At 38.9% G+C, this 25,833-nt stretch overlaps 2 protein-coding genes across 2 annotated transcripts in view; one reads left to right on the top strand and one right to left on the bottom strand.

Moving 5' to 3' along the window:
- The window catches only part of stard10 (StAR related lipid transfer domain containing 10), a 33,148-nt gene extending 27,163 nt beyond the window's left edge, over positions 1 to 5,985 (bottom strand). Inside the window, exons 1-2 of the mRNA XM_015386183.1 lie at positions 5,566 to 5,985; positions 5,259 to 5,468 (exon numbers count right to left, since the gene is read on the bottom strand). Coding sequence (XP_015241669.1) covers positions 5,259 to 5,417 — 159 coding nt within the window. The 5' untranslated portion in view covers positions 5,418 to 5,468; positions 5,566 to 5,985. The remainder of the gene's footprint in view (positions 1 to 5,258; positions 5,469 to 5,565) is intronic.
- A 6,155-nt stretch (positions 5,986 to 12,140) lies between these two features.
- clpb (ClpB homolog, mitochondrial AAA ATPase chaperonin) overlaps positions 12,141 to 25,833 on the top strand; it is a 38,604-nt gene continuing 24,911 nt past the window's right edge. Inside the window, exons 1-5 of the mRNA XM_015386157.1 lie at positions 12,141 to 12,768; positions 12,965 to 13,016; positions 15,235 to 15,321; positions 23,975 to 24,078; positions 25,128 to 25,256. Of these exons, the coding sequence (XP_015241643.1) occupies positions 12,324 to 12,768; positions 12,965 to 13,016; positions 15,235 to 15,321; positions 23,975 to 24,078; positions 25,128 to 25,256 (817 nt within the window). The 5' untranslated portion in view covers positions 12,141 to 12,323. The remainder of the gene's footprint in view (positions 12,769 to 12,964; positions 13,017 to 15,234; positions 15,322 to 23,974; positions 24,079 to 25,127; positions 25,257 to 25,833) is intronic.

Raw genomic sequence — 25,833 nt, 5'->3', positions numbered from 1 at the left:
CGAAGGAGTGACAGTATGGTCAATTTAACACAGATCCACTGCAAACACAGTGATTAAATAAAGTAAGGTTATGAGTGTTGCTGTAGTTTGAGCCTAAACAGTCTGAAACAAAACCGGGTGCAGCTCAGAGGTAGGGGCGTTCTGAAGCGCGAAAGCTTTTGAAAGACAGGATTTTGCAGCTCACAGTTGGAGAGTATGGAGCGTTTTTATCATCCGCAACGGCTAAAATTAGTACAGAAAAGGTCCTAATCATGCTGCAACATCAACCACAAAGAAATTACCAACTGTCTGTCTCTGACGAGATAATGGGGATGACTCAATGCATATTACCACAAGTCCCTCACATCATAAAAAAAAAAAAAAAAGACTAAAATCTAAAAAGAATATACTTAAAAATCAACAGTGAACAAATATTTTAGTCTGGAGTATTTCTGGGAGAAGGTCAGAGTGCCTATTAAATCGTCTTCAGACAATTATGAAAAATGTTGGGATATATATACACTATACATAGTAAATGTTAAGATATTCAATTTTTAATTTTTTTTTTTTACTCTGTATATGCACTGATGTTGGAGGCTTTTAAGGTCATTGTATAGCATATAATGACAGTAAAGGGATTCTGATTCTGAGGCAAATATTGGTAAAGGAACAAAGAAGCATCAATTCATTTTAGAATCTGAATAGGATGCACTTTATTTTATTCCACGTTTTATTTGGCAATACAGAAAAAGTGCTGCAAGGCTTGAATTTCCTTTCCTGAACTTTCTTTGATAGTGGATCTACATATATGATCTATGCAAAAATAAGAATCATAAAATTCGTCATGGAAACTGCAGCAGACAATGCAACCTTTTTTAAACGACCTTCCTTTCAAAGATCTGTTGTTGTAAAGATCAGTGAACTCAAACTCCGGAATATCTCACTCACTTTTATTACGATAAATAACTTTTTTTTTTTTTTTTTTCATTTTTATTACATTGGAAACTTTCCTGTAGCTCGCACAAAGAAAGTGTTGCAACAGCTATTGATTCAGACCACTTCAGAGAGTGAACATTATAAAATAGTCTCTGTGAGAGCACAAATGTCTAACCTACATATCATTTGTTCCTCTATAACAGGGTGGGGCGAGTGTGTAGACTATGAATATAACTGTGTCTAATAATGGTCTGAAACACCATAGTTGGTTGTCTTTATTTCATAAGAATAACATCATGTTTCTCTGTTTTATCTAAGATAAAGTTAACCTTTTTTTGTTGTCATTTTACTAAATTTTGATGGGCTGCTTCATCTGGAACTTTACATTTTTCTTTAGTTGTCACTGTCTCTGTAGCTGTGTTTCTTTCTTTAGTCTGTGTTAGCAACCATGCTTTCTGGTTGAAACAAAGAGGATTCCTTTCCTTATCAGTGCACCAGTATAGCAGATATGCACAGTACTGTTCAAGAGACTATTCTTGTTCCGATATGCTTGATCAGCATTGTGAGACACTCTTAACAGATAAGCATTTGTTTATACAACTCCTCACGCTGCAGATACAGAACAAAAGAAAGGTTATGGCAGTTCAAATGATATAACATTCAAACAAATATAATGTCTGTCAGTCTAAATCCATCATGTTTTTACCTAACTACTATGACCTAAAAAATAAATGCGTGCTTATGTAGAAGGTAGGAAAGGTTGAATTGGACACAACAGTGGTTTCTAAAACTGTTAATTACACTTAAAAATGGTTTACTGTTTTTTATATTAAATCAGGAAGCCTTATTACCTTTGTTTGGGAAAATTGAATAAATCTGCATGTTAACACAGTAGAAAAAGTACTGCTTTTGTATAAGACTCCTGACTATGTAGAGCAATCTTATACTGCAAAAACAGCTGTAGCAGTACTGGGCCATTGTGTTTAAGGTCATTATCCTGGAAGGAAAACTTATGCCTATTTTTGATTTTTTTTTTTTTGTATCCTTTAACAAGGTCTCTTTGTTGATTTCCCTGTGTAAGTTCTTTTACCCCTCCTGGGAAAAAAAAAACCCACACCATAATGCTGCCATTACCATGTTTCATTGCATAATGAGTGTTTTCAAGATGATGTACCCAGACTTCTGCATCAGTATCAGATGCTAATCACACCATGCTTTTTATTTTCCATAAAGGTACATCTATGGAATGAAACAGCTGCATTTACATTGAATGTTATAAAATGTATAAATGGTACAAGCAGACCTGTTTCATTCACTAATGAAGCCCAATTCTTAAGACAGTTTTTTGGCAATGTTTGGCAATCAGAAAAAAAGGGAAGCAAGACAAATGCACACCGCATTTTTAAATAATGAAACTTTAAACCCATCTATGTTTAAAATCTTTAGAATTATCTGCCTTTTTGTGTTGCTCTATCATTTTAAATCCTAGTGAAATACACTTAAGTTTGGGGTAGATGGGATCAAATATAAAAAAGTTCCAAATACTGATGTAAAACAATGGTTTACCAACAGTGGCTCTTTATCTTGGGGGAGTGGAACAAATGTTTGTTTCATAGGTTTTCCCACCTGCTCTCCTTCTGTTTAATAAAGGGGATTTTCTCTCGGAGTGCAGCTCCACTGCAAACATCTAAAACAGGATGTGTTACTCAAGCCTTTCCTCGTCAGTTTTGTATCTTTGCGATTATAAATGAACAACATTAAAAAATGTTTTTGTTCCCTTTTTTAGGGTTTTTGTAAACCTGCAATGGGCCCTGCAGCATAAAGCAGCAGCTACAGCATGTCAGCAGTTTAGAGCATGTGGGAATTCAACAGAGCTCTTCCTCGCATCTACATTGTGCTACTAGGATGTGTTTATGCTGACGCCCTGACTTTCTTTTAATGTTGCACATAGATCCGTTATAAAGGGTATTCTAATTTGATGGCTCATTCATGTGAATTTAAATTATCATGGTTTTAAAAACAAAAAGTCGCCAAAAATGTATTCTTCTCTAGAAATTGGAAAGCATAATTTAAAAAAAAATTATATTAAACAAATGCCGTCGTACTAAGGAGTATGTTCATGTACTCTATGATGTTTATGCACTCATAAGTTGAGACTACATTTGCATGAATTACTGTATCAGTGTAGCAGGACATGGGGGTTATCAACCTGTAATTGTTAAAGTGATCAAGAAGCCCAAGTTATTTTAAGAGGACCTTCATCTTTAGGTCTGGTTAATCATTACACCATAGATTCTCTAATGGGTTTAGTTCTGGAAGATGTGCCGACCAGAAGTGGCATCAAGGTGAGCAACCAGGCATTGGTACAATTAGCAATCTGAGTTGGTTGAAAGTCCTGCTGGGATCCGTAAACATGTCAGCAGGGGGAAGCGCAACATGCTCTAAAATGCCCAACTTCTTAAATAAAGCACAGGTGACCCCCCTCACCAGATGATACAGCTTCCCAAATCCTCACAGCCATGATTCTGTGCCATTCCTACCTTTTTTCAGACTCTGATCTTCATGGCGTGTTCAGAACTTGAAACTGGAATGGCAGAGTAATATAAACTCTGAAGTTCTGCGCAGTGTTCTGTATTGTGGAGGATTTTTGCAATTTTTTTAAAAAGATCTGCCTATACCTTTAACACACTATTGATTCCAATCTTCTCCAAAACATTAACTAGTAGCACCTGGACTACTGACTTAATGCTACATACACAATAAAGCTAGAAATGGTCAAAATAGGAAACTTTAACTATTATTGATGCGCGCAGCATCCATTTTCAAAGCAGAATTGAGGTACCAGTCTCTTCTGCCAACTCTCTGACTCCCAATTCTGACTTTCCAGGACATTTTGTCTGAAATTTGTAACTCAAAGTTCAAATTTTTGGCTATCAGAGACGGATGGAAAGAACCATGACTTTCATATGAACAAATGAGTAACAGCCCAGTCCTTCCTCCTTATCCCAAGTAATAATAATAATTGAACTTTATGTATCTCACACAGAAGAATTTTACCTCTGCATTTAATCCATCCTCTTGGGGAGCAGTGGGCTGCCATTGTGCTGCATCAGGGGAGCAGTGTGGGGTTAAGGGTCTTGCTCAGGAACCCAGAGTGCAGGCTGTGGGGATTGAACCGGGTACTTGCAACCTTCTCAGAGCACAAGCGCACTGCAATGTCCTTTGGCTTAGACTTTTGGAGGACATAGGGACCGCTTTTTCATCATTCTATCTCTATTCTCCCACTCTGCAGAATCCTTTAGTTCAATCTCTAACGTTATGCTCGCTCTGCTTTTTCTCATATAGCTTCGCCTCGTCTGTTCCTGTTTGGCTGTGACACCATCCTGGAGAGAAATATCAGCTGTGCTGCTGCCATCAACACCTTTATTTATAGATGTTGGAGATTGGCCTGTTTTTCCAGTGTAGTCCTGTTTCTCTTGACTGTGACAGGCTGGACGTGCTCTCTTCATCCACTGACATGGCTCTGAGCTCATCTGCCTGGCTGTATGTTTCCTGGACGGGGCCGCCTTTTACAGCTGCCTTTGTATCTCTGCTTCTGTCTCCTTGAACCCCAGTCGGCCTCAGCACTGAGCCTGAGTCGTTCACACTGAGCCTGGTTCTGCTGGAGGTTTCGTCCTGCTAAAAGGGAGTTTTTCCTCTCCACTATCGCTATAGGCATGCTTAGTGTGAGGGATTGCCTTTGAGTCAATGAGTTGATGCAATCAACTGGTTTTACTTAGATAGAAAATGTAAGAAAATCTATTTGACTGTATGATCTGGTGAACTGTAAAGTGCCTTAAGATGATATATATATATATATATATATATATATATATATATATATATATATATATATATATATACACAAACTGAATTGAATTAACCTAAGGAACCTGACAGTCGCACCTCATGTTGTATATTCATACATTTGTTGGTTAAAGATCAGATCGCAGCTTCAAAATGCTTTATCCCTTTTGTTTATGCACCCTTTTTTCCTTCTGCTCAACTTCCCTTTAATTCCCTTCGATACAGCCCTGTTGTTTGCCACAGAGTCAATTTGTGGTTTACCTGGCTTGTGCAAAGTCTAGGCAGCTGTCTGCAGGGGAAACGGCCATAACAGTTGTGTGGGCAATGACAATATTACTGTTTTTAAAAGACACATCTTCTTATCATATCCAATTCATTTTAATATAGGCCTACAAGTGTCACTGTTTTTGTAGAGAGTTGCTGAAATTAATCTCTAAATATTAGGGTTGACTGAGATGCACCTGTGGGCTTCAGAACACTGAAATCTGTTGCCTTACCTTAATTTTATGGACGGACTTGCCTTCCTCCAGCACCTGGGTCCACACCGTGATGCCCGCCTTGCTGTAGGTCATGGTCCAGCCCTCTTCACACAGACACTCCGCCTTGAAGCTGGCGAACGCCCTGTCGTCCGGGATGGTCACAGTGTGTCCAGACATGGCTGAGGAGCTGCAGGAGGAGGAGACTCTCACTGGAAAAACAGCCTTATGCTAAAAAAAAAAAAGGGCGAAAAGAAACCGAATATATTACCTCCACCTCTGAGAAAATAAGTTATCTAATTACAGGAAGCTGGTATAAAGGCTGTACCGCGTCTCGTGACGCTCTCTGTGAGCGTCTGTGCGTTCAGCGCGTGCAGGCAGCTTTAAAGAGCGCAATAAGTAATGAGACAGAGGTGTGACAGGAGCAGGTGAGCTCTAAGGCTTAAAACTGAGGTTAGCGGGGTGTCATTGGCGGATATACCGGTGGGTGAATAAGTTTCTGTTCGTTTAAGCAGTCCTCAGGGGAAAAAAAGAAACAAAAATCGCTCCTCTGTCCAACCATATGTTTCTGTCCGCGGTCCCCCTTCCTGCTCCTCACCCCTTGCTGTCTCTCTGTCCTTCCCTGGCCGGATGGTCTTTCCAGCAGCTTAACAGTAATCACAGGAAGGTCTCCATCTCTCCGTTGCAGCTGCGGCAGGTGGTGAAAAAGATGCGAGCAGGAGAAATAAAAGGAAGAGGAGGAGGAGGAACCTAGCGGCGCAGGAGAGGCTTCATTCAATTGCACCTCCCCGTGTTACCTTCAGGTGCTCCTCGTAACGCTCAGAGCTTCTACATGCTCATGTGTGGCGTTAAGATATTTTTTCTTGTTAAGCTTACTACTTTAGGCTGAAATACGTTTTTTTCTATAATCTACGTAATCGCTCTGTAAAGCTTTTGTTTTGAGATGCCTAAGATGTAAGCCCAGAAGTACAGGGGAGGAGCATGATGGGGGGCCAGGGGTGGCCATGACCCTTTTTATTTTATTTATTTATTTATTTTTTAACTCTAAAGCCGGGCGTACACTGTGCGATTTTCCGGGGATTTTCCAGTCATGCCAGAATCTTTCGATCGGTCCGACTTTCAGCCTGATCGTGTGTCGTGAGTCATATAGTGTACGGGGGTAACGAGGGACAATCAGCCTGTCATGACCACCTTCTGATCAGGAATCATGAGCCTCGTCGTGGGCAAATCGCTCGGTGCGCAAACAAGGATTCTCCTTTTTCTTATTCCTCTAAGATGTAAACACAGCAGCGAGTTCTGTCTGTAAAACTGACAGACCGTGGTAGCCACGTTTGCTCAGCCAGGTCTTTTTTCCAAATACGTCGTCACCTTTTCTTTTTAGGGCTTTCAGCACAAAATTGCACAAATTGCCAAGGCAACGCGTTTCACTATAGTGAGCTTCATATTCCCCTTCTATTTGTTTGGCTTCCAGATAGACGAGTCATAGCAGCTCCATCTCACTGCGCAGCTGAGTCCGACGTGTTTTATAGTCGTACAGTGTGAGCATGTAGATTGCATCAGAGCGTCGGGCCAAACATGCATCGTGAGCTGTGAGCTCACACTGTACGACGAAACCGCAGGGTTTCGTCGTACAGTGTGAGCTGCAGCTGCTTGCAACGATTGAAAAAAAAATTGCACAGTGCACACCCGGCTTAATACAGACAGTGGCAGCAGTAATACTCTCAAGTAGAATATTGAAAACATTTAAAATTTTCATATATTAACATTTACTTGACAACAAAAACACTGTGGTTAATTATGCACATTAAAATACTAGCATTAAAGATGATAAGTACAGAATTCCTGCTCTTTTCAGAACTAGATTTTGTGTTTTATGGGGTAAAGAGAAAATGATGTGTCTCTGCAAGTCATCTAGGAGCTTTCAGTGAAATCATAGATAAATAACTATTTTAATAAAACTTTATTAAATAATCAATTTATGTAGATATTAGTACTTGTAAATATCAATTTTATCCAGAATGATTGTTGATAAAAGTAGGTAAGTGAAAACAAAGGAAAATATGTCCGCCCCAGAACTCAAACCTGAAAGGATTTTATCCACTATACCTTTTATCTATAAAGCACAGATGTTTAGATATATGCATCTATTTGTTAACAAAGGCTGTAGGGAAGTATAAATTGTCTGGATTTTTTTGCCGGTTAATTTTCCTTTTGGAAGAGTGTAGATTGACCCTGAGGTTCTGGTGCCACCCCTCAGTGTACATTGGTTATTTTCTGGCCCCCCTAATAAACATTTTCTGGCTACGCCTCTGCAGAAGTTGTGGTGCAGTAAGTGCTGCCTTCAGGTGCACAGATGAAACCCTGGGATTGATAACTCTCAAGGTTTAGATTGGCCACAGTTAGAAGAGGTTTGTTTGTTTTTTATCTACCTATTATTTACTGTGTTAACCCAGCAGTTACTCGGCTGACTTTTTAAGTCCATTTTATTCTTATTTCAGTCCAGCCATAACTTTATTTATCATGTAAGATTAAAATTGTTGCATTAACTAAGAAAATAATAGTGACAAAAAAACTTATCAACCGCAAGTATGAGCCTTGGTATTTTAGTTTTGAAGAAGCCTGCCTCCTGTTGGCTTTTTGGAGAATATTTTTAACGTATTCGCTTGTTCTGCAGTGTACTTTAAAAATGTTTAGATGTACTCAAATGTTAAATATTTCATTTCTATTTCATCTTTACTACAAATGTCCACGTATTTCAGAGAGAAAGTTTAAATCTGTCATTTGTCCATAATTTTCCTGCAGCCCCTAAATGATGTGAATTTTACCATTTATTTTTTATCTTTCAAAAAGGAACATTTTACAAAAAACTCTGCTTTCTTCGCAAAAATGTCTGGTTCCACATTAGCTGGTTAATGTTTAAGGGATCATACAGTGAAGAACAGTTTATGGTTAAAAACATTTATACTGGAAAGATAATTAGTTAAAATTTGTTCTACTCTTCTCGATAATTGGCATGTTTTTCAGTATATTGTCTTGTTGTATTTCCCCTTTGATATTATAATTATTCTTTAGTGATTATCTCAGAGTCTTTGAGGTTTGCAGGACTCTGTACCATCACCCTAATCTTTAGCTTCCCACCATAGATTCCTCACTAGATTCAGGGCCTCTGGCAGAACCACTACAAAACAAAAATAGAGCTTCCAGTGATCCGGTGAGTTGCTTTGTGTTTCTGTAGAACTTCAAACAACAACCTCTGCTATGTAGATGTCAAAGCTTGCCTTGATTAGTTATTAGGGGGTTTAGTTTGTGTGTGTTTTATGAATGTAAGCCTTGGAACTGATCCTTTTCCAATATCTACTGTACAATCAAAGTCTTTTTTTTTTTTAAAGGAGAAGAAAAGTGAGAATTTGGTTCCACCTTGATATATTTCGCCCTTGAATTGTTCAGTTTCAAGAAGCCTTAAGAAAAAATGGACTAGTCAGACCCTTAAAACTGGTGTCACATTATCCTGATTTAAAACCTTTTCACACAAGATGCCAATGCAAAAAAAAAAAAAAAGAACAAAATGGGTTTGAATGTCTATGAGCAACTCGAGAACCACCAAGAATCAAGTCTGTGATAAACAAGGATATGTACATTTCCACATTGAGGCAATTTTTTTTACATTACAATGGATGGTTGACAAAAAAAAAACCTTTTTTAGCAAAATCAACAGCTTGAAGAGATGCTAAAAGTTGTTGTCAAGAGGAATCATTAACAGAAACTCGGTAATTCAGAGGTGATCTTTCAAATTATTGAACTTTTAAATATCTTACTACTCTCTTCTTTAGCTAGATGCCAGTTTAGCTTACCGGTATAACATATCAGCTCTACTTTCAGGGATTACCTTAAATGAAAATGTGTGAAATCAACATTTTAGTGCATAAAATTCACTTTTTACCCAAAACTGTGAGAATTTTATGAAACCACTGTGAGGTGTTTTTCCCGTTAGACTCATAGAAACGGATGCAATGGCCATTACCTACCTACCCCTGCCAGCTGCTCAGATAAGCATTTCCCAGGAACACAATGTTTTGGCTCACGTGGACAGCCTTTACTGGGCCTCAGTAGTGGGAATGCAGAGTGTCATAACAGATGTGTTCCAAGAGGAAATTAATGTCAAGTATTTTATGACAGCAAACCCACACTGACACATCTGAAAGGTGCCAGCAGATTTATGCTGGCAGAATATGTTTCATCTTGATGATTCATGTCTGCTGAGGGACAACGTCTGCCACCAGCACACAATCTAAAACATTATAACTGTAGTTCCATGCAGGGAAGCCCACTCATTTGTTGCTTTTTATTTTAGTTTGTGGCTAATATTCAAAGGTAAAAGCATTAGCTGATATATAGTGAGATAATCAACCATATGCAAATTGATTTACCTATTGTGCTAAGTTTAGACAATATCCATTTATATAACCTGGGATACCTAAAAAACATCTCTGCATAACCTCATACTGATTAATTTCATCAGTCTGGTGCTTTAATTGTACGTTAAATTTGTTTTTATCAACAGCAGAATTATCTCTGCTACAGGAAACAATGCAATAAGACTAAGGGAGAACATCAGTGGTATTTATTCAGATATAAATATTATAGGAAGTGACTACGATGTACTGAATTTCCTCTCATGTTTGAGCTCCACCTCAGCAATGTTAACATACAGCAGGCTGATCTTCTGCTTTTTGATGAAAAAAATTGAAAGAAAAAATTCAGGGGAAGCCAGAAAATGTGTAACATTAACAATTATTATTAATATACATTAACATAAATAAATATAAAGGTTGAAACATTTTTTAAACCTTAACATATTTTAATTTCCAAATAAATATTAAATAAAAAGTTAAAAACAATATGCTGATGTCCTTCCGATATATTTTGATGATAAAGTAATTCATCAATATAATAATTTCACTACATGCAATTTTACCAAACCTAGTATGATTATTAACTCGGGCTGAATTACACATGGGAACATCTTTTTCAGTAATTTTTAGTCTCAATCTGAAATATATGTTTCATTTTTTTTTTTTTTTTTCAAATTTTGTATCATTTAGAAGAGATGTTCTCACGCCATCTAGTGGTGTTCATGCTTAATGACAATAGTAACACAATACATGGTTTGTTGGTCCTGATGAGGCTGGATTAATAAATCAAATCACCTTAGTTTTTATAATGTTAAAATATTTTACAGTACAATATTTAATTGTTTATCTTTTAAATCTTCACTGTTATGTTATTCTTATAAATTTTTGCCAAGGTCCATATTTGTTTGACCATTTTTTTCTATACTCTTTTTGCTGCTGTAAACACCAGAGTTACCCCATTGTGGGACAATAAGCAGATTTTCTATTCCATTCTCTTATATTCTCTTCCCTTCTATTATTCCTCTAGATATCGGCTCCACTTTTGTATAAAAGGAACTTATATATGGATCTCTTTAATGCATTTAACATTTCTGCATTGTACTTTCTGCATACTAGTGCATTGCAATAGAACAGAAAATCATCAAGGTCCACCCATTTTTCTTCCTATCTAAAGGCAGATGTTCTTGAGTCAAGTCGGATTCTCAAGTTTTAGTGGCCTGACAAACAGAATGCAACCGTTGTAGCATATGTCCTGAAACATTTACATTTAATCTGTTAGTGGACTTGGGAATTAAATTTCTAACCATTTAGTTTTTAAAAGCTCAGTTTTAAAGGCTAGAAAGCACATGTTACCTCTTTATTCCACAAAAACAAATCTCTTTACACTGTGTGTAGAATTATTAGGCAAGTTGTATTTGAGGATTGTTTTATTATTGGGCCACAATTGTGTTCTCAATCAACCCAAAAGAATCCTTAATGTCAAAGTGTTATATTTTTGGAAGTTGATTTTTTTTTTCTTTGTTTGTTTTTGTTTAGATTTGGCCATTTTATGAGAATGTCCGTGTGTGCAGGTAAATATATACTGTGCAGAATTATTAGGCCACGTAAAAAAACAAAACAAATATATACCCATCTCACTTGTTTGTTTTCACCAGGTTAACCAATATAAACACTCAAAATTCAGAAATCAACAGTTGTGGCATTAATAAAAAGCCAAAAAACCCCCAAAAACAAATCAGTGACCAATATAACCACATTTCTTCACCATGATGCTGAAAAGCCTTCCATCCATAGATTCTGTCAGTGTCTTGATCTGTTTGTGATCCAGATTGCGTGCAGCAGCCTCCACAGTCTCCCAGACACTGTTCAGAGAGGTGGACTGTTTTCCCTCCCTGTAGATTTCACATTTCATGAAGTTCAAGGTTCAGATTACTGTAGGTGAACAAGGGGACCTTGTCATTATTTTTTCTCCTTTTAGACTTTTTCTGGCCAGCATTTTGAAACAAAGTCAGATTTCTGAGAAAAAAAGTCAGAATTCTGAGATTAAAGTCAAAATTCTGAATTTTTCCCATATTAAACTGAAATAATATTTTTTAAAATCTGTTAACTTTATTTTCCAGGGGTCCTAATCCTCTTCCGTACTCTGCAGAACACTCTTTTAAAGATTACCACAGGATTATAATGCTTAAATATATTTTCTCATTTTAATAAATACTATCAACATAAGCTGAGCCCCATACATGGCAAATATAAATGAACGTTTTAGTTTAACAATTGTTTTACATACAATAATATTTTTCTTTCTCAAATTAGTTAATTTTCAATTTAGTTGGCCAAAAATTGTATCCTTTTTTTCTAAATCTTAGCCAAAGTAAAGCAAATGTCAAATAAAAGCGTCACAGCTGAGTGACATAACATTTCGTCATAACAAACGCCGTTTACACATTTTTTCTAGAAGAACCCAATTTCCCAGAATGCACCGCGGGTTCCAGTGACGTCCAGGCTAGATGAGGTGAAACGGTTATTTTCAGTTAACTACATGGCTGTTTAAAGAGCGGAGGAAGCTACACCTGAACCGGCGCGGTGCTTTTGGTTCACGGAATATAAAGCTCATCGGTCGCTCTCCTGCTAAGGATTTTATCTACATCTCAGGTTGTTGTTTTAGTTTATTGCAATGTTATCATCCGTTCCAACCAGACTACTGACGCGAAGGTCGCGCAGCCTGTCACCGTGTGCTCGGGTGCTTCAGACCAGCGCCAGCGGAGCCGCAGTTCAAACACCGGCGGAGACCAACCGCAACCCCATCGTATCCACGTCCCGGGTCTCTAGGAGGGGGATTTTGTCAGAGGAGACCGCTGGTACCAGCGTGAACCATTCTGTGCAGTACCACCACCTCGCCCCAAGATGGCTGTCAAACCTTGAGAATCGCCGTAGTTCATGGGCGGCTTTGGCCAGCAGAGGGCGCCAAAACAACCAATACTGGGAGGACGGCAAGCAGAGCGGTGGAAGCGGGAGCCGGGGTTCAGGTGGAGATGCCAGCCGAGCCGGACTGGCCTCAGCTGGGGTGCTGACAGCCGCAGCGGTGGCCTTTTGCCTGAGGAAAGACTCAGATAACAAAGGTACACAGTTATGTCGAACAGCCACTTAATAGTTAATTGTATTTTCAATAAAAATATAAAAAGATTCTCAAAAATACACAAGTATGCCAGAAAGATTTATAAATATTATTGAATAAAAATTGGACACAATAACTGATGATACCCACCGCTTTCTATTGTGTACTAATATTAATGCCGTGTTTTTGAAAATTGCCAGGTGATGCTCTTCTGGAGGCAGCAAGAATCAATAATGCACAAGATGTGTCCAGGTACAAACAAAGTTCACACATAAACGCATGGTTTATCATTCACTATAGCAAGTTATTTGCCTTATTTCAGGTAGTGGTTGCAAAAAAATAAGAAATAAATAAAACAAAAAAAACCCTATGAAATACTGGGGGATTGCTAAATGATTGTTTTGTTTCCTAAATATTTTTACAGCTTAAATGTTGAAAAATGTTTATTGGGGGAAATATTGTTTTAAGATCATACTAGAGAGCGTTAAAACTACTGTCTACTGATTATTCTGCTACAAAAGAATTATAGACTATGAATTTGTAAAGCTTATAATAATGACAAGTCATTATTTATGACACTTCTTGGTTGTAGGTAACTTAGGTAATTGTGATATTTGTTTAGCTTTTTTTTAACATACACAAACTTTATTTAAAAATATTTCTTTCTTCTATTACTCTTGATAAGGAGGTTAAGCAGGTTTATTTTGTATTTACTATGTAACTAGTGCTTTATTTGCTTTTCATACACCTCTATAAAGTTTGTTTGCTTGTTTTTAACAATTTATCTCATTGTTTTGTCAACAATCTTGGAGATCTGAGAGTTTAATCCAGCTGATGAACAAAAAAGGCAGTTCACAGGAACAGTCTGGGTTATCTGTTATGAAGTACTGTTCCTCTGCCCTGTAGCTGCAGATGCATCATAAACCACCAGGTGGCAGAATAGGACCATCTGTTCTCTGTAGGGAGGATTGATCTCGAACTTCAGGAGATCTTCTCCTTACATCTGTGAGAAGGGATGTGTTGTAGAGGGCAACTTTTTAAAGTCAGTGATCATTATGGGAACGTTTTTGTAGATCTGAGTTGGATCTCTTGTGGTGAGGGGTTTTATTGCAGAAAATTGCCTTCAAATACATATTTATTGATCAAATATCTAAAAATAGGAACTATTTCACATTTTTCAGTACAACTGAGTCTGAGTTAATGTTATTTACTGAATAACGGACAATGTTTACATCAGGAGACTGTTTGCTGACCGTGTGCTCAGGACGTTGGTTTCTAAATTCCCATATCTTGTTGTGTGCAGATGTGGGTGCAGATGTGCGGCTCTACTTTCAGGCTAGTGTTACCTTTCCACATGTGGCAGATGGTGTAGGCGAGAGTGCAGGGAGTCAGCAGACCAACAGGTCACAGATGTGTTAAGTGCTTGGGTTGAGTTATCAGAAGCGTCTGGGTGGGTCTGCTGAGAGGCTCTTTGTAAACGCCCGCTCTACAGAACCCAGCACCCTTAGGGCGTGGTTCTGTAATTATACTAAAAAATATATATGTTTTAATTAAAATCTGTGCTGAGATACAAAAAAAAAATCTCAAAACAGTGTATTTGTTGACTTTTTTTTATTTTTGTTTACTCTTGGTGTTCTGGTATGACATGGACAGCATGAATCCTCCAGAGGAGTCTAACCTGGTTAAACAATTTTATATTAGGTGTGGGAAAATATAAGATTTAATTGAACAATTTTATCAATCTTGATTAATCTTTATTTAGAAAATAAAAACAGCATGAAACATGATTGGTTCTCTAAGCGTTATTCTCTTTTAGCCCCATTGACTGTCCATCCATCCATCCATCCATCCGTTGTGGAAAATTCAATTTGATCACAATATATTGGTGAAATATGGAAAAACAGTAATGATGTAAAATAGATTTGGCTTTAAAAAGTTGATCTAATTGGGCATTCAGGGAAAAAAAAATATTTTTCTAGATCGTTTTCCTGTCTTTAGCTTTAAGGCGCGGTGCACTTCATCTGATCCCAAACAGCTGGTTTGCTCTATAAGGCCAACCTGCAGCTGCAGCGTCGGACCATTGGATCCGATTCACTCGCCCTGCTACCTGATGCAGAGCAGGCAGGGAAAACGGAGCCGGAGTGAATCGGAGCTGAGAGCAGAGCACATAGGGGCCACAGTGTTGACTGTAAACACCGACACTGCCTGTCTGATCGGCACCAGAGGTGGAAGGAGGATTCCTTTCACAGACACTAACAGGACAGTGGCCTTCATTACCTGATGGTGTACCCTGAGGCACAATCCCCCCACCTCAAACACACCTGGCTTAGTTATAGCTGTATTAACTAGTCAAGAATAGGCCTTTTTTCATAGTGTGGAGTTGGTTTTATTTTCTGTGTCTGCTGCCGTCTACAATCTCCAACTGTATGAAAGCTTAACAAATCTGTTTCCTTCTGTTTCTTCCCCTCAGGCTAATAAAAGAAGGCGTGGATCCAAACCAGCGCCACCGCCTGGGGTGGACGGCTCTCATGGTGGCTGCGATGAACAGACAGCACAGGTCTGAGACCGTTTCTGCCCTCCTTAACTTCCCAAACCAGTCGTGCGTCCTAAAGCTCCCGACCCCACTGCCCTCTTGTTTGCGCATGTTAGAGTGATGTAGGGGTTTTTGTGTCGGACAGCTGCCGGCACCGGTTAAGAGAGCGAACATATGTCACCCGTGTTCCTGCCACAGTTCTTACTGTTACATCTTCAGAAAGTGACAAAGTGCAACTTCCAGACTGACAGACGGCATTTACCCGTACCCCACCCCATCCCGCTCCCCTAATAATTCAATTAGCCTCCTGGCCCACAGAAGACACATAACACAGAGAGGGGCTGAGGTTAAGACCGGGCCAAATCCAATTTAACCCAGGCTTTCTTTCTTTCTTTGCTCCATCAGGACTCTGAGGCCACATTACTGGTTAAAGCGTTTCCATGAGAGAGAAGTATTGTGTGAAATCTAAATATGAAAATGGCTCCAAAGGGACAATACTGAACATTCATTGGCTTTCTGCTCGTTCGCCAGTCTGCTTTGTCCAGCTAGTTAGTCTGTTATCTGCCCGTTTGTTCTGCCAGGTGGCCATCTCTCCATCCATTTTTAAATCTATCATTTTTACCCATTCATCCGTCCTCCACTTATCAACCCAATCAGATTCTTTATTTTAGGGGGGAAAAGGATAGACTCTCCTGGAGCAAATGGTGCTGGAAGCCGAGTTCTTGCTGATCGTCTCTGGATTAACGTGTTGATTGATTGTCACTTTTTGTTTAATGACGTGTCTCTCGGTTTGTCTAATGTTTTTGGATATACGTTTGATTGTTTGTGTCCCTCCACCCGCTGTCTGTGTGCCACTGAAGTGTGTGTGTTTGTGTTATGAGTGCTATAACTCAGCAAGACAGACACTCCTCTGTGTTTAATCCAGTCCTCCAACCCCCCAGTGTGCCGTCACTGCTGCAGGGAAGACAGAACATTGGTCCTTACGCATCACTCATATCCAGCTCCCAAACACACACTTTGTGTGCGCTCACACAACATCCACACATGAGCAAGGAAACAAGGGGAGGTTATACCAAATATCTTACAGGCCAACTGCCTATTACTCAGCCGCACACAACTTTATTTGCAGCTGTTAAGTGAAAACAGTGGGAACATTAGTCATGAACAAGGTCTAGCCTGTAGCGAGAATGTCAGTTTGGATCTCATTCTTGAGTTACTCCGTACTTTTCTTGCAATATTTGTCTTTTGTTTTTTTTTTTCTTGGTCCAGAAGTGGGATTTGTAAATAAAGATGTGCAGGTTTTAAAGGATGATTAAAATCTCGGTGCGTGTTGAATCTAAAACGCAGCCTTCCATCCAGACGTTTAGGCGTGGCTCTGGGAGGAAGTCATGGTGGAGTTAAGGTTGGATTTGGGGGGTGTGTGTGGGCATTTGCTTAACTTTGATGTAGGGTTAAATCGGGGAGGACTTCTGTTTGCACTCTTTAACACACAATGCACATCTCCATTTCTCTTTTTCTCCCTTCATCCCTCCCTAGCTGCATTCACGTGCACAATGAGGGCTTATCCAAGTGTAACGCCTGTTGACCATCCCAGCCCACTGGACGACTGGATGGGTGGGAGTGGGATAGAAACGACCCAAAGCAGAGCACTAGGGGAATGAGTGGGTTTGGGAGGATAGAGAGGGATTAAAGGATTAGCTGCTATGATATAATCAGCCTCCATATATGGAATATCTCTCCAAATGTATCTACGATTACTTTATTTTTAATAGCTCATAGTAATACTATTTAAAGATGGTTTTAATGTCACAAGAATATTATTGATCAGCTAATTTTAGTAATACAGTGAGTAGAAACCTTTTTAGTCTGCCTTCTCTCTGACCCCAGGTGTGAATTAGGTGAGGTTGGGGTCAAGTGAGGTCGGGCGTCTGGTCCAGGTGGTGTCAGACATGGATGGTCAGTTCAGCTCAGGTGTCTTTTTATCGAACAAGGGAGGCGGAAGTCTTTGTTTCCTGGGTTCCTCCAGGGCTGGATGACAAACTAACACCAGCCTCTCCGTGCCTCTCACCTGCTGGTAGGAAGATGATAGAGGCTACTGAAGAGCGTTATGCTAACCTCTGTAGCTCATAGAAAAGTTTCTAGTCTAGTCTAGGTTTTATTAGTTTGTTAGCACTGACATTTAGGGTTGGTTTTAATTCAGTTTCCATTCAATTCAGTTTATTTATATTGCGCCAATTCGTAATACATCATCTCAAGGCAGTTTACAGAAACAACTCAACCAGATTATAATCTATTATATTGGTTGTAGATGATTTAACAGACGTGTTAATCAGCAATAATGTAAACACATACTGATATGGGTGGGCAATGTGTGTCACACTGCATGTGTGACAGCAATGGACGGCTAATAAGTGTGTCTCTGTATGTTATTCATCTGTGTTTATGTTTGGCTCAGTTTGCTCAGTTTCTTCAGAGTGAAAATTAAATTCCAACACTTTTTATCAAAGCTTTCCTTGGCTTTTAAGTCCGAGTCATTTTCTGTGTCAGTCCAGTTTCAAATTCTTATCCTAAGTCCAGATCAAGGCAAGTTTAATGGTTTAAAAAATTCCAGGAGCATAATGATTCAAAGTGCTGTAAGAGAGAAGAAAAAGCATAAAGGCAACACAAATCATAAAACAGCTTTATCATGACTGTTTAAAATAAGTTCTATTGAAAAATTATAAAATTATTGAAAGGAAATTTTAACTGAAGACTGAACTTATAATATTTTATTTCTAATTACATAAAAATCATTATATTTTACCATTGAATTGATGACATTTAATCCATCTCTGCATCACTCTAGGTTATTAAGTCTATTTTTTAAATGAAAACATATTTTAGTTATGTGAGGCTGCCTGTATAAATAAATGTTTAATTAAACAGAATAATAAAAGTTAGAATTCTACTAAAACTGTACCATTTGTCCTTTGACCTAAATCATGACAAGACTTTTAATAATCTCAGTGTTTAGGAAATTAATCTTACTAATATTTTAATCATCTAACCTTTTATTACCATTTAAAATCTGCTTGAGCCTGATTTATATTATTTTCACAATCACTCAAATGTAATTTTTCCACATTTGAAAAAGGCTAAAAATGTCTTTATCCTTATACAAAATAATAGAAAGGGATATCTGTTGGCAAAGTTTTTTTTTTTTTTTTTTAGCTTATAAGTTAACACTTTGCTCTCACATAAAAAAGAGAGAATTTAATATTAGGGAAACCATTTTTTCTTTCACATTCATTTATAATTTAGTTCTTAACTATTAATACTGAACATAATGCAAGAGATACTGTATAGTAAGTAAATAAACAAGTGTTAAAATGTAAATGGAAGACGATTTTATTTTTATATTTTCTGCCAGAATGTGCAGCTAGCCTAACGTTAGATGTGCTGGAGGTAAGTCATGTTTATTAGTTGAAACACCTTCAGGTGTCTCTCTTCCCTGCCGTTTTTCACCAACATCCTTAGCTAAGAAACAGAAGAACAGCTGCAGTCTGCAGCTCACATACGGCCTCCTTTCACTCTTTATTACATTGTAATAAAAACTGGAGTCTCAGAGCAGGAGTCCAAGTCAGATCTGTAGTCTTTAGGGCACAAATCTAAGTCACGTCTCTAATTATTCTAATCATCTTGAAATCTCAATCACGGCTCACTCCTTTGGTTCCTCTGAGGCACATCTATTAGTCTGACCCCCTGCACGCATGAATTGTTTTGTTGGTGTTTGATGTAGGCAGGCACGCTTACATTGTTGGAGTAGTAACTGATCATCATGATGCACAGCGACAAATACTATTGCAACATGCCAGTTACTCTCCTCTTGTTTCTTTCCCACAGAGAAAAGATAACACAAATGCACAAAAGTGTCTTTGCATACCAAATGATCAGGCAAACGTTTTAGTTTACAGACCTGTTTTTCTTGGACTTCAAAGATCTTTAAAATCTAAAATGTCTAATAAATGTAAATTTCTAACAAAAGACTGATTCTTTCCAATACCGTTTTGATTAATTGTAAAAGAATATCCTTTAAAAAATGAGTTCAACCTCATTAATGGCTCTATATCTTTAGTTTGGCTTCAAACCACTGCTGTTACTCCTCTGCTGATTGTCCTAATAAACTTGGACACTTGCTCATCAGTTGATTAGTAAAACTATAAACTGCTTTTAAAAGCTCATTAGTTTTACCACTGTCCTGCTTAATTAAATCTCCTTCCCTTTTCTTCTTTTTAGCATTGTTTTCCTCCTTTCATGCCCTCCTTCTCATCCTTCTCTGGAGTTTTGCTCTCTTTATCCTCCCCGGTTGTTTACCTTTCTTATATCATTAAACCTTTTCAGACTCGCTCCTCTCTTCACACAGTCCTGCCCACCCTCGTGTGACCAAACTTGGTTTGAGATTGTGTGGCCAAAAAGTCGTCTTTGCCGTGTTTGTAGAAGTGCTTGCAAGGGTGCGAGAGTCACCGCCTGTGGGTCATGCCCCCCTTCCCCACCTTACCCCACCCCAAGCAACATTGATACAGTAACAAAAGGAGACTCTTGCTAGTCCTTATATAGGTCTTTAACCATGGCAGACACACAGATCTGTCCAAATGTTCACATCCACATCTGTCTGCATGATCTGTAGTTTTTACACTGCAGTACAAATAACAAAAAGTAGCTACTTTATTTAAGGAAAATCAGAAATTTAGGAAAGTCCCTAACCTGATTCCTTGTGTTTCTTCAGCCATTATAACCTATATTCTATCATAATTTCATTTCATAACACCTTATTTCAAACAAACAATAAAAGTAAAAAACAGACTTGACTTCACAACTATTACTAAAGTTTGGACCTGGAACCTTCTTATGATTAATTTAAAATAATATGTTTCAATGTATTCACCTTGTGGTATGTCAGGTAAGTTCAAGAGCTGCACATATAGGCTTCAGGGCCCTCTCCTATTATTTCTTTTCTATTTTTTTTTTTAAATCTTTATAGGATCTAAATAAAATTTGCACTATTTTCCTAATTTAAGGCCCTTAAGGTCAGAGCTGCAAATATTTCAGGGGCTTTATTTCTTATTAAAGTTGTAGGGAAGCGGCTGTTCCAACTGTTGCATTTCCGAATTCCGAGTGTTGCGCGACTTTACACGAGTGAATAAAGTGAATGTGATTGGTCGATTATCAAGGGGGCGGGATTGTTGTGGCGGAAGGTTCGCAAGCTAGTTTGATTGTGGCAGGTTTCTCGGAAGCATCTTGCTAACCAGTTAGCAACTTAGTGCTAGTAGATTCCCAATGGGAAATTACATTGGAACCAAGTAGCACTTAGCAACAATGCTGTCAAGTACAGCAGTACCATGCAAGAGGAGGAGAGTTTTTTGTCGGAGGTCATGGATGAGTCTCCTCCGTTGTAAATTTTTTTTTTAGAGGAGGAAAGTGGGGACGAAGTTGTTGTGGAAGAGAACGCCAGGGTGGCAGAAAATTGGTTGGGTGTAGAAGGCTTACAGCCGTACATGTTTGAGCCCTTGCCTCGCAATGCCGCCAGTTCTGTTAGCTCTACGCCTGCCGAAGACACAGACGTCCATCCCCGTGAACACTGGGATGGAACTCAATGGTAAAGTAAATAATTCTTATTTCAACCGTTGTGTATATTAGCTGCGACATATGAATCAAGATGCTATGACCGAAAAAAATGTGATTGACAGATGACCGGTGATATATGACTGGCCGAATTTAGGTGTTCAGGCTGACGTATAACTAACTGGCCTGGATAAGATAACGAAAAAAACAGCGCAGATTTTAAGACAGGGTTTTTTTTTTTCAAATAAAAATTTTCTAAATTTTTAGACAATATGGTCTGATGGAGAGTACATTTTTAAAAATGTTTAAGCCGGAATGATTTGACATTTAAATATGATTTCCCTACGACTTTAATGGTTGATACTCTGTTTGGGAAGGTGTAGATTTAACTATAAAAAAAACGGATAAGTTTGGAAAAACCTTTTATTCCTCCATTATTCCTTTTTTACAACCTTTCCTTCCTTTTTGCTTGTTTCTGGAATAAATTTCGGCGAAGAGTTGGAAGCTTCAGCATAACAGTTTCCTAGTTTCAGCACCATAAATGTAGAGCTCATGCTTTTAGCTACCATCTCCCTCATCCTGTCAACACCACCGGCGCACATTCAGAAAATAGTTTTTTGTTTTTGTGTGTTGATGTGTCTCAGGGTCAAAGCCAACACCCATGTTCACGGTAGTGAACAAAAGTGAGAACAGACGGAGAGATGGTACCTGAAATTTCCGCTAGGTCACAGTCAGTGGTGTTGCCGAGGTTGTTGTGTTTGCTCTAAAAGGCGGTACGCTCCAGTGAAGGGCTACATACATATACCCACCTCATCACACAGGCCCCCCCATTAGTGCCGGAAACGGGCCCGACCCTTGGCCCCTCACTCTGCACATATGTACGTGTTAAAAGACATACAAATGTGAATTGAAAAGGAAAAGAGAGGGAAGAAGCCATTGGAGTGAGACCGCTATTAGGAGACAGAATGGATGGAAGGGAATCAGTTGCAAATGTGATGGTCAGCTGATGCATTTGTTTGTGCATCTGCATGTCTCTGTCCTTAAGACTTTAGAAAGCAATAAAAAGGTAAAGCATATTGGTAGAAACCCAATATATGGAATAGAAGATGTCTCAGATGAGTTCAGGCAACCATCTGTTCAAAGAATATGCCTCAGCTTATTGCATAAGAATGTGTTTGGAACTACGAATGTAGAAAGCAGCTACTACTGTGTTTGAAGACGGTGGGTAGCTGAATAATGTCAGAAAACTGTGTTTAGATCAGGTCAATCACTGACCCGTTGATTAAAGCGCTGATTTAGATTCTGTTAAATATGATTCACTCTGTTAGAATCTCACATTTAGTGTCTGTAAGCATCATTATTTAGCTGCTGGTTGAGTTGAGATATTTAAAAGACCTGAAAGAGTGAAAGCAATAATACAAAATATTTTTTGATCTACTATTTTTTTTTTTTTTTTATGTTGATGAATGTATAATTTCATTTCTTACGGTTAGGTCCAGGTGTAGAGAGCTGGTTATAATAACCTGAAACATAAATACAATAGTATCATGCTAATTATACAATTATTTTTAAAGGGGTCATAGAATGCAAAACCGAGTTTACATTGTCATAGATGAATAATGATAGTTCAGTCGGCGAAACTGACGTACAGAGAAGTTCAAACCCAATCGACACCTCTTTCTCTGCAAATCTTACAATTAGAAAATTTGACTTAAAAACAAGCGAATTCAAAGAAAGCACTGAATTGACGTCAACTCGGGGATGTTGCCTTATTTGCTTCTGGCCTGTACTTTTATCACGCACCAAAATTGACATACAGACCAGCTCACTGGTTGTTGGGTTTACTTCTACAAGAATTACAAAGCAGGCAGTTTCTCTATTGAAAATTAGCCAGAAACACGGGGGTAAAAGCAGTGTTCCAGGGAGAAATGGGAACATTTTCACAGTCTTCCCAAGGATCCTAAGACTCTACAGGCATGGAACCCAGGCGGCCGGGGACGGAGCGACCGAACCTGACCCAGTGATGGTATGCTTCCCCTCGCCTGCCTTACCGGGGCCGCCTTTGTCCGGACTACCGTCACCGGGTAGGTCGGGTTCGGTCGCTCCGTCTCCAGTCTCAACCAGCGCCGGAGCTCACGGCTCGGTTTTGTTGCACTGCAGTCGACCGACAATTAAATGTTTCAGTGAGTGAGTGAGTGCTTGTTGCTATGATGTGTCTTTGCTCAGCAACTTCGCTCGTTATAAAACCAATCAATCAGCGCACAGCTCATCAAAATATTCATGATCATACCATAAAAGGAAGAAAACCTTTTGTTTCATTCTAGGGCTTTTAACCAGGCTTGCATTAGGGCTCATAGAACAGCAAATATGCCATTTTCAGCCCAACCAATATTAGACACCCTATTCAGAGACCTTAAGGACCAACACCAAATACCCTATATAATACGCATAATAACGTATTTACTTTAAAAAGGATATTATCCCTAAAGCTGAAAAAATATGCGCACACACACACAAACCGTTCATTTTTAATGGAATGACGGTCTGTTTTTTCATTAGAAAATGCAAAATCTGCTCTGATGTGATTGATTTTAAATAAGCCAATATAGATTAACGGTTGTATCCAAACATGATGTGTTTGGAGAGAAGTTAAAAAAGAGGAAGGAAAATACATCTTTACCTTCCAAATATGACTGGAAAACGGTCCAATATGATGTCTGCTGATCTTTGAACGAGATATAAAGGTTAGTGGAGTTGATTAGAAGGGGGCAAACTGACTTATAATGTCTCTCAGGTAAAAATTGGACATGTGGGCTAAAAAAAGTCTGTAGCTTTAGCTAACTTTATCTGGACGGTTTAAAGAAAGGGACTCCCTGAAAAAGTCACAAAGCAAATGTCCATGAGCCTCTAGTTGTTAACATGCTGATGTTACATTAAACCAACTATATTTCTTTGAAGGACGGAGGACTCTTGCTGTGTGGAATACTACCTCTGTGCCCTGAGCCCCAAAGAGAACATCTGCATCCAGGAATTAGGAAGCAGGAAGGAAATAATCTGTCGTTCTGCTCTTTTCCAGTGCGGTGAAGGTTCTTCTTGAAGCCGGTGCCGACCCGAATGCAGGAGATGACTTCAACAATGTTTATGACACCTCTAGGGAGAAAGGCATCCACTCTCTGGAAGGTGGGGAAACTTAACAGCTGCCTCCCTGGTGTCTGTTTCCTTGTTTTATTACACATGTTAACCTGCAGATATTATGAGACATAATCATTTGCATACGATTTTACATTTATGCACATGTTCGATTCCTTCTGTATTATTTATTTTTACATATTCAGTGACAACTAATGTATTTTTTATTTGTTTTTTTGTACCGAGCTACACAGTTACTCACACAAATGCATTCATGAGGGTGCACACACATAAGCACCGACAGTTTCCCCCCCACCATCCCAGTCTGCTTTGGGTTTCGCAGACATATTTATACGGGATATGTATATTGCAGACATTTATATGGCTGTCAGGTTTTGGTCCACGTGGGGCCGGCGCAGCGTGGGGAAGCGTTTCCCAGACGCTCACTGATGGATGGGCTAGGGGGGTCTGTGCGACGCTTTATTGGGTTAGCCATGATTATCCCACCCTGTGTTTCACGCACACACTGCAGAAGGAGAGTATCGGAGAGGATGGGAAAGACTGATGAAGCTAGGAAGGAGAGAGAGAGGAAGGCACTGAAAGAATAAGGATGGAAAGAAGGTTAAAGATGGAGGAGTAGGAAGATATGGATGTTTAGGGGTTCTGGAGGAAAGGAGGGGCTGAAGGGACTGGGTGGGAGATGAAACGAGGAGCGGAGAGAAACTCTGGAGATAGATGTGGCCAAGTTATAGGGAGGAGGAGGGAAGAGGGTCCCGGTGATGAAAGAGTTTGATGGACACAGAAGGAGAGGAAAGAGACAGAGAAAATAAAAATGGATGATAGAATAGGGGCACAAGATGAGTGTTTTTATGAAACACAACTAAGGAGAGGGTGATAAAGCGTCTCCATTATTACAGAAGAACAGAGCAAGAGACTTCAGAACACGAATCCTGGACTATGCTGTGATGGTAGATGGTTGAGCTAAAATTTGGGAAAGAGGATTAACTTTTAACAGAGTTTGGTCTAAAAAAAAGTTCCCTTAGATTCATTCTCTTCACCTTTCTCTTCTCTGTACCTGTTTCTGTTTTTTTATTGTACAGTTCTGGTGTCCAGAGAGGATGAATTCAGCAGCAGGCTCAGCAGCAGGGCTGGTTTCCGTGGCTGCACTGCTCTTCACTACGCCACATTGGCAGATGACCCACTGGCTGTCCGCATGCTTCTGGAGGCTGGTACGTCGTTGCACCTAATCTCTAATCCCTTCCCTGAGAGAGCAAAAAAAAAAAAAAAAACATCAAAATCCCACAGACAGAAGTGCTTTTAATAGGATTATTTGTAAAAATGCCCCAAATAATCGTTCTGTCAGATGATCACTACTTTTCGCTCCCTGTTGGTCACGTAACTCCGCATCCCCACACAGTGCCTGTGCCATCTTTATTTGTCAACGCTACAACAAATCCCATCATGCTTTGCGAGAAGAGCTCGCAAAGCAAACTGGGATATATCTGCTAACTACTGATGATCACTACTTTTCAAGGTGAATTGTGGGAAATTTTGAGTCCACTACTTTTTTAACCACTAGATGTTCGGACAGTCATCTAAAATTGCGTAACCACTATATAGTGCCCTATATAGTTTTTAGGGCAGACATTCAGACACATTCTATAGCTTTGCAATCTTTTTTTAAAGTCGTAGGGAAATCAAATTTAAATGTCAACTCATTCTGGCTTATATATATATAAATGTGCTCTTTATCAGACCATATTGTCCCAAAATTTAGAAAATTTCTATTTATAAAAAATCCTGTCT

This window comes from Cyprinodon variegatus, unplaced genomic scaffold (genome assembly GCF_000732505.1).
Source record: "Cyprinodon variegatus isolate N-32 unplaced genomic scaffold, C_variegatus-1.0 Scaffold358, whole genome shotgun sequence".
NCBI classification, from domain to species: Eukaryota; Metazoa; Chordata; class Actinopteri; order Cyprinodontiformes; family Cyprinodontidae; genus Cyprinodon; species Cyprinodon variegatus.
This window is presented reverse-complemented; position numbering and strand designations above follow the sequence as displayed.